The following is a 6,955-nucleotide window of genomic DNA, read 5'->3' as shown; positions in this document are numbered from 1 at the left end:
GCCCCGAAAGAGCAAACTGATTGCACTCCGAACGAGGACGTGAGTTGAGACCGAATCGAGTGGTCCTTGGTCTGTCTGCTTCTCAGGGCGTCTCGTTGTGCTATGAGCTTTCACAGGCGAATGATTGTCCGGAAGGTTTTGCATGCGGCGACTCTACTACGTCATATACACAGTAGTGTTTATGACAGTCTACAGTTTTATCTCATCCTTAATACTTACAACATACTAGTGACAAAATCTCTTTCATTTTATCATTATGATGAAACTTTGGATAAATCTATCTATAATTATAGTGCGAACCGAACAGTTATGCATATCTTAGTTCTCTCTAATTAGAGAGTATGGTTGTAGACTACGTAACGCTTCTAAAACGTTGGTGTCAATCGATTCACATTGTTATCATGTTGATATTACTTAGAGTTGACTTTCGAAATACCAAAAATTGTAGGTGTTGAATATATTACTTTGCATTACGATTTGGTTCACACTGTATATGCCATGTATTTTTTCTAATAATAATATTTGTAGATACGACTACCCGTGTGAAGCGGGCTACTACTGCAAGACGCTGACAGCACTGCATGAGATGAGGTTCTTACTCTGTCCCCCGGGCTTCTACTGTAAGCAAGCTACGGGGGCCAGCAAAAAGGAAGCCAACACTTGCCCTACAAACTGGTTCGATGCGGAGAACATCGAATTCAATTTCAAAATAATATTTAGGTATTGTCCTGAAGGAACTAGCGGCGTAGATATCACTACCGACATGGGAGTTGTCTTGGAATTGAGAAACGTTCAGTCTTGGATGGTAGTAGATAATGAAGGAAATTTCGTGCCCAAGTGAGTGCGATGCTGAGATACTGCTGTGAGTTGCTGTATATGAGCGACAGATACGTGCAACAGAGCGATCCCGACACGGGGTCAATTTGCAGACGATGCAGTGACGAGACATTCGTAAGCTCTTAGACGGTTGAGACTAATACTTGAATGCCCTTGTTGCCAGTGTGGGGGAATGTGCACTTGGTCAACTACATATGGTGGTGACAAAATGAAAATTCTGAGGAAATTTAGGAAAATTTTTTTACTCGTTGCTGTACATTCCTATCCGAATTCGTATGTTATCTCCTATAGTTAGTGAGGAAACTCTTGGCATGAGCTGAGACAGGTGCCACCCTTTTCTGTGAACGCCTCGGGGTGTGCCCCATGTGGTGTGCTGGAGTCGGGCGGTGATGTGTGGGTAGTTAATACGGAGTGGACCACTTTGAAATGCCCTGAAGGTGGCTGTTGATATTCCGATGTCATTCATGGGAGGTTATTCGCATTCAGGCACTTCATCAATTTGGGAATCAACAAAGCCGGAGGATTGCAAACCGATTGGAGTTGTTATTGCCGTTGTTAATCTGTAAGAGATAGCAATTGTTGGGGTTAGCTTAGCGACTTGATGAGGGTCGCTAACAAGTGGTCCTTAGCTAATAATCACCACAGTGAAGTTTCACCTGTTTTACGTGAAAAGCGCGATATTCGCGCTTTGCCGTGGTCGTGAAATATGTTTTTCGCTAGTGTTTTTCATATCACGGGTAAAACTCCAGTAATGAGTATTATAGTGATCATAATGTTTACGCTTGGCTAGCGAGGAAGAAAAGTGTCATAGGAAACTAAGAGTTAGGATGAACACTTGTGTACAACATTTCCTCACAGTAGTGGGAACTTTCATAATGAAAATTCCCACTATGAGGAAATATTTAAAGTTTCACTATCCCGTGAAATTACGTCATGCAACGGTAAGAAGTTGAGGAAAGAAGAAGTATTTGCCGGGCTTTGGCACAATGTAGAGCAGTCTGTGTGTGATGCACTTGCTGCACTGTGGGTCGAGAATTCGCCCATGGTCATTATCTTAGCTGTTCTTAGTTACGCTAACGATACCGTAACGTATCCTGGAACTGGGGAGGAAGTTGCACTATGGGACCCTGAGAGGGAGGTTAAATGGATGGACAGCACTTCGAGGGAATATCAATTGAAAACGACATATAGGTGAGCAGTCGTAGGCAGTGTTAGAGTAGGAATATGTGTTCGCTCTCTATAGTTGAGCTCGGGTGTTTCCTTACTGATTATTGGAGTTTATATACGAGTTAGGATAGAAGTGTACAGAAATCTCGAAATTTCCATATTGTCGCGGAAAAAACACGTAGTTGACCATATACATATTTTCCCATACTGGCCTCGCGGAGCCCAATTTAAGACTACAGTGTGAACTAAACCGTTATGCAAAGTGATATTTTCAACACCTTCAATTTTTGGGAGTTCGAAGGTCAACTCGAGTAATATCAACATGATAACAATGTAAATCGATTGACACCAACGTTTTAGAAGCGTTACGTAGTCTACAACCATACTCTCTAAATGTAGATATGCATAACTGTTTGGTTCGCACTATGAAGTTCCGCTGCCGATAGGGAACTGACCAGGCTGATTGGTTTCGTATAGTCCAGCGAGTGTTCACAGGAATGGTAATTATTGTATCAGATATGGAGAGCCAATAAGTGAGGACGATGAGACTTTAGTTCAGTTCATTGGATTCGACCAACGAAAAGATACGGATAGGAATGTTTTCCACTTTACCAACCTCAAGCTTAATGCTTTTGACATTGTGAGCTGGGGAGGAGCCCTTCCTTGTATGGTCCTGGTCAGGTGCATGTCTATTTGGAATTCTCTAAGATAGTCTCTGGCACAAGGCTGAGTACTAGCCAGAGTAGCGGCCATTATCATATAGTTATATCGTCGAATAAGCTGAGCCCCTTGCAGCAGGAGAAGGGCTATGAACTTCCCAACCATTTGGAGGAGAGCGATGGAGTAGGAAATGTGTTGGGATAGTTACCAGTTGAATGTGTCGGCGACAATATGGAAATTTCGGGGATTTTTTGGGGGAAATTCTCAACGGTTTCTGTACACGTCTGTCCTCCTAAGTCGTATATAAACTCTCGTAATTAGTATGAAAACCCTTGAGCTAAGGAAAGCAAACAAATATATTCCAACACGTTAATTCTATCGGTGGTTTACCGGTCTTGACAGCGCTGTGTTAGGCAGGGTGTGTACATTTTGGATCCTACTACTAGAAAAGTTTAATTTTCCCTGAAAAATAGTTGCCGAGAATTCGTGTGCAGAGGTTATTTTCTACAGAACGACTTTGAAGCAAAAAATTTCTGAATATGAGGCTCTCTTCAATAGTGATATTGCAGGAAATCTGTCCGCGAAAATTTTCGGAAAAAAATAATTGCATTTTTTTGCAAGTGTCCGACCCCGGTATTGAACCTGCGCCCTTCGTAATTAGTTCGATGCAGAATTCTTGGCGAGCTGGTTGTCATTTTAGGAACTGTTCCGGGACTTTGAACTGAAGTTGCTGGCCTTGGAAGAAGACGTTGTGTTCAACATTTCCCTCAACCTTTTGCATGGAAGCCATCTAGAAAATCTGCACTACTTCAACGAAACAGTTAGAATGGATATAATGCGGCCAAATAGGGCACATTGGGGTGAACACGCGGCTTCGTGTGAGCCTGAGAATTATCGTCAGGGTTGCCGAAGACTTTCCTGGCTATCCTTAATAGGGAGTTGCTCAGTGCGAAAGGCTATGAACTCCCGTAAGTATTTGACTTGTCAAAGGGATATGTATAGTGCGTATGCAAATTTGAGAAATGTGTGTTATTTTCCGAGGTTAGTAAGGATCGATCTGAAGCTATATCGCATGAACAATGTAAACCTTGCTATGAACATGTGATAAACCATTAAGGACTGAGATAGCGACAACTTGTTCACTTTCGTGAATTTTGTGATAAACGCGCATTTGATACCCACTGTAGATACAACATGCCTCCGGGACTGGCTGACACTCCTGGCGATCCAAGCATGGTTGTGGATATGGCCAACGAGAAGGACATCACGGAGGATCGGACGATAGCAAGCACTCAAATGCCAGGAGGTCAGGCCTGCCGTACAGCGCAAGAGTTCGGGAAAACATGAACGTGGTCAACTTCATGTGTCCGTGTCGATATAAGAAATTTTGGTACATTTTCATTGGTTTCTGATCTCGCATATCGAGGAAATTCTTCTGAGCTGAGCTGAGATAGTGTGGGAAAATTTGCACATGCTCGACGGCGTATGATTGTGACAACATGAAAAATTTTCAGGAAATTTCTGAAAAATTCTGCCGAGTCTTATTCGTACGAGCTCAGGTAGAAGTGTATGGAAATTAGCGAGAATTTCCCAAAATTTTCTCAGAATTCCCATAACCACGTAGTTGACCATACTTTCCCACACTGAGCTGAAGAAAGCGAGCATATATTCCTGAGCGGAAAGGCATGCGTAGTCTTCAGGCACATTTTGGAATGTTATGGAAATCGAGACTGTAGCTCTACCGTGGCTGCCTTTCTTTTCGAGTTGTGATTATTTCGATAGTCACATAGTCATTTGGGATCTTCTGGAGAACCCAGACAAACCAGTTGAGGCGGGAAACTGCAAAATACCTAATAAAGAGGACGTGAAACCGGTGAGATTGGTGGCTGTGTAGGGGATAGTAGTAATCAACACCAACTCAACTTACAGAGAGCAGGGACCTATGGAGTAATGTTCCCTAGGATTTGGTAAAAATGGAGGAAATGTCCCTGATGGGGTGATGGCATTTACATGGGAAACTGATTGAAGAATTTGCTCCTAGCCATACGTGGAAAATTCAAAATGAGTTCCCCCTGGGAACATTATAGGTTCCTGAGTGATCCTCTATCACGGGGTCGTTGAGAACACTCAGTCCTCAATTTTGTATTGTACTCGTCAGTGTAGTTACTTAGGTTAGGTTAGCATAAGGGATAGTTGGGCTTCAGGTGCCGCCACTGTTCATAGATCTGTCTACTTTGGAAGTAACGATGGAAGCCAACTCGGATGAATGCAGTCTGATCATACCCTGCCGATATGAGGACCCTATGGTGAACCATTTGAATACTCCCTGGATGTCGGTAGGTTGGTAGAGTAACCGGCTTCTGGTTAGTGAGAGGTTATTGCAGATTGAGGAAGAGACGAAGCTCTACTATCTCACTAGAGACCCGAGGTCATTCGAGGACTTTGCACGCGGAGGAGATCTTTTTGATTCTCTGGTTGGCACTGATAATCTAGTTGGTGTCACGTTGGCATCAGCAGAGCGAGAAGGTAGGGAGAAACTGTGAGGGGCAGTGTTGGAGTAGGAATATATGTTCGCTTTTCTCACTTGAGCTCAGAAGAGTTCCCTATACAGTGTTGGAGTAGGCATATATGTTCGCTTTTCTCACCTGAGCTCAGAAGAGTTCCCTATAGAGTGTTGGAGTAGGAATATCTGTTCGTTTCCCTCAGCACCTGAGCTCAGGAGTTTCCTATACAGTGTTGGAGTAGGAATATATGTTCGCTTTTTCCAGCTGAGCTCAGAAGAGTTTCCTATACAGTGTTGGAGTAGGAATATATGTTTGCTTTCCTCACCTGAGCTCAGAAGAGTTTCCTATACAGCGTTGGAGTAGGAATATATATTCGCTTTCCTCACCACCTGAGCTCAGGAGTTTCCTATACAGTATTGGAGAGATATATGTTCGCTTTCCTCAGCTGAGCTCAGGAATTTGCTCAAATTTTTCGAATTCGAGTGAAAGTGTACAAAAACCAATGATCATCCCTCGGAATTTCCTCAGAATTTCCATTTTCTCACCGGCACATGTAGTTGACCATGTGTAATATCTCCAACACTGGTGAGGGTGGGGTTGAAGGTCTTGATAAATTTTCAGGGATGTACCCTCGTAGTGTGGCCTTTAGTATAGCGTATATGCAGGAAGGGACGGAGTTGAAGAAAATCGTTGAAGCGGGTACGTCGGGGTGTGATACTCGCAGTATTGGAATATATGTTTGCTTTTCTCACGCTGAGCTCACGAGTTTCCTGACTAATTGTAGGAGTTCACATGTGAACCAGGGTAGAAGTGTACAGAAGCCAACGCGAATTTCCTCGGAATTTCCATATTGTCACCGACACATGTAGTTGGCCATGTGCATATTTCCCCGTACTTTCTTATGGCGGTTTATTACTTCTGGTGGTAGGCATTGAATTGAGCGATTTTGACGATGATTACCGCCGACTTGATTACAACTTGACGATCGAATACAAGCCCATGGTCTGGTCGGAGTTGATGAACGCGTTCCAACTTCCCCTCTCAGTGTGAGTGAGAGCTCTCATGCGAGTAGTCGTTTAATAGAATGTCGCTGAGGTCTTCATAGATACTGTGTATTATTCGCCCTCATCGGCGCCGCTGCGGTGGTCGTCACCTGGCTTTCCTGGCTGGTTATGCGTATTGGGGTGAAGCGCGTACAGGTAGGTGGCTGGTACTTTCACCATTGCATAGTATTTTCAGTCCCCACGTTTTCAATTGGCTGAGTGCTTTGAATTTATGCTGTTGTGGCCCATCCAAGGAGTGTGTTTGGCATCACTACTCGTCATGGTGAGCATAATCGTTTGTCCATTCTGGAGTGAAAAATCCCGGATTAGGTACTGTCGATGATCATCAAGCTTGCCTTCACTGATTTTGCAGATCCCTTCCAAGTAGTTGGACACTTTGATATTAAGGTTGTGATTGTTGTTCCAGGGAATCGGCTGTTCATGGCCTCAAGCGGTTGGCACCAGTGGAGCGGCTGAGGGGATGGACGCGGAGACGTGCCGGCAGGCCAGAATGGGTGAGCCTGACTAAGTGCACTGTTAAGCAAACAGTTGAGAACTCTGATGATGATAGTGGTCAAGAAAAAATCACTAGACAAGCTTGAGGACTCTTTGCTGAATCTAGATAGTGTAGAAGTGTGAAGAATGCAGCTCAATTAAGCATAACAACAATATATCACTTAATAATATAACATTATTATATACTATAATTTAAGAATTTAATATTAATATACTTACATGATAATA

At 43.4% G+C, this 6,955-nt stretch overlaps 1 protein-coding gene across 1 annotated transcript in view; it reads left to right on the top strand.

Annotated features, from left to right (window-relative positions):
• Positions 1 to 2,259: 2,259 nt before the first annotated feature.
• Positions 2,260 to 6,955, top strand: part of Pmar_PMAR014510 (hypothetical protein) — a gene marked incomplete at both ends in the record, with an annotated part of 5,970 nt that continues 1,274 nt past the window's right edge. Inside the window, 15 exons of the mRNA XM_002779370.1 lie at positions 2,260 to 2,315; positions 2,521 to 2,644; positions 2,686 to 2,847; positions 3,365 to 3,542; positions 3,566 to 3,632; positions 3,706 to 3,765; positions 3,852 to 3,970; positions 4,455 to 4,537; positions 4,869 to 5,000; positions 5,049 to 5,190; positions 5,790 to 5,867; positions 6,097 to 6,214; positions 6,274 to 6,367; positions 6,542 to 6,595; positions 6,639 to 6,726. Of these exons, the coding sequence (XP_002779416.1) occupies positions 2,260 to 2,315; positions 2,521 to 2,644; positions 2,686 to 2,847; positions 3,365 to 3,542; positions 3,566 to 3,632; positions 3,706 to 3,765; positions 3,852 to 3,970; positions 4,455 to 4,537; positions 4,869 to 5,000; positions 5,049 to 5,190; positions 5,790 to 5,867; positions 6,097 to 6,214; positions 6,274 to 6,367; positions 6,542 to 6,595; positions 6,639 to 6,726 (1,555 nt within the window). The remainder of the gene's footprint in view (positions 2,316 to 2,520; positions 2,645 to 2,685; positions 2,848 to 3,364; positions 3,543 to 3,565; positions 3,633 to 3,705; positions 3,766 to 3,851; positions 3,971 to 4,454; positions 4,538 to 4,868; positions 5,001 to 5,048; positions 5,191 to 5,789; positions 5,868 to 6,096; positions 6,215 to 6,273; positions 6,368 to 6,541; positions 6,596 to 6,638; positions 6,727 to 6,955) is intronic.

The sequence above is a fragment of the Perkinsus marinus genome (assembly GCF_000006405.1).
Source record: "Perkinsus marinus ATCC 50983 genomic scaffold scf_1104296947560, whole genome shotgun sequence".
In the NCBI taxonomy this organism is placed as follows: Eukaryota; Perkinsozoa; order Perkinsida; family Perkinsidae; genus Perkinsus; species Perkinsus marinus.
Note: the sequence above shows the minus strand (reverse complement) of the source record. Positions and strands in the feature narration are given on the sequence as shown.